This window comes from Rhagoletis zephyria, unplaced genomic scaffold, assembly GCF_001687245.7.
Source record: "Rhagoletis zephyria isolate East Lansing unplaced genomic scaffold, Rhagoletis_zephyria_1.1 Rzeph_scaffold_72966, whole genome shotgun sequence".
Classification (NCBI taxonomy): domain Eukaryota; kingdom Metazoa; phylum Arthropoda; class Insecta; order Diptera; family Tephritidae; genus Rhagoletis; species Rhagoletis zephyria.
In genome coordinates, this window is record NW_016230015.1 from 1 (window position 1) to 1,258 (window position 1,258).

Genomic DNA, 1,258 nt, shown 5'->3' on the forward strand with positions numbered 1-1,258 from the left:
TTTTTTGCTACAAAAACAGCAAGCGGACCCGACGCAGTTCATTCAAGTACATGGCAGACGTTGTAAGATACATCTTGACCCAGCCACAGCTGCCGCCGGCGACGGAGCCGCCATCATGCAAGTCATATTTCGGAAAAATCCGAGTTTTTGTTTTAATTAACGGAATACATACATACATATAAAAATATCATCAACATCTAACTTTTCAAGAATGAAAATTAATTTAAATTTTGTTATGTGGTTACAGTGTTCCTTGGCAAGGGCAACAGGATAATCTCATCGATCGTTTTGACGTGCGTGCACATCTGGACTATATTCCACCAATACCAAAAGCAAGCGAGACTGAGAGTTCAGAACTTTCTCAAGATGAGCGTCAGTGCAATTATGAACGATACCGAATTTTAGCTCAAAACGATTTTCTGAACGTAACAGAAGACAAATTTCTCCACCAACTTTACTTGGAAGAGCAGTTTGGAGCGAGTGCTCAGCTTGAGGCTAGTGAACGTAATTCGAGCAAAAAGAAACAATCTAAGAGCGGTGCGACTATCGGTTACATTTATGAAGAAGGTCAACCCTCAACAGCAGCTGGCAGTCACGTTTTTCAGTCTTCGACTTTAGAGAAATCATCAGGGAAGTCGGAAAAAGGTTCCGATTCGGAGTCGGATTCTGATATGGATGTGGATGTTTCGATTGATATCTCTAAATTGGACACTTCACAAGCGCATGAGCTGAACGGTTGTGGTCGTAATTATGGGATGGTGAGCAATGACTTTTATTCCTATCTTACAAAAGACGCAGATGAAGCTGAGGCATTACGGATTGCACGTGAGGAAGAGCAAGAAAAAATGCTGCTAAGCGGAAGAAAGTCTCGCCGTGAGAGGAGAGCACAGAAAGAGCGTCGCATAGCATGTCGCCCTTTTAGTCCTCCCAGTTATGCAGCAAAGGAGGATGTCGCTGGCAAAAAAGATAAGGAAGACGAAAGTGATTCCCATTCACCATCCCCGGACCCAAATGCGGGAAAAATTACGTACATAACTTCTTTTGGTGGAGAAGATGAACTACAGCCACATTCTAAAATTTCCATTAATATTGGACGTACACCACAGACATTAGGCGAATCTTGCGCTGGTGTGTCAGCAGCAGCTAGCGCTCTAGATAGTCAGGCTACATATGCACAAAAAGTTAAGGAGAATTTGGAGAAGCTGAAACAATTGAATGAAGGCGCGAAACGTTCAACAACTACAGGAAAACCCAGCCG

At 43.1% G+C, this 1,258-nt stretch overlaps 1 protein-coding gene across 1 annotated transcript; it reads left to right on the forward strand.

The window, feature by feature from the left end:
• Positions 1-4: 4 nt before the first annotated feature.
• On the forward strand, positions 5-1,253 carry LOC108357240 (CLK4-associating serine/arginine rich protein; the record flags this gene model as incomplete). The annotated part of the gene is made up of 2 exons (XM_017608327.1): positions 5-117; positions 248-1,253. Coding segments are annotated over 2 exons (1,119 nt in total), but the record flags the coding sequence as incomplete, so codon positions are not given.
• Between the last annotated feature and the right edge of the window lie 5 nt (positions 1,254-1,258).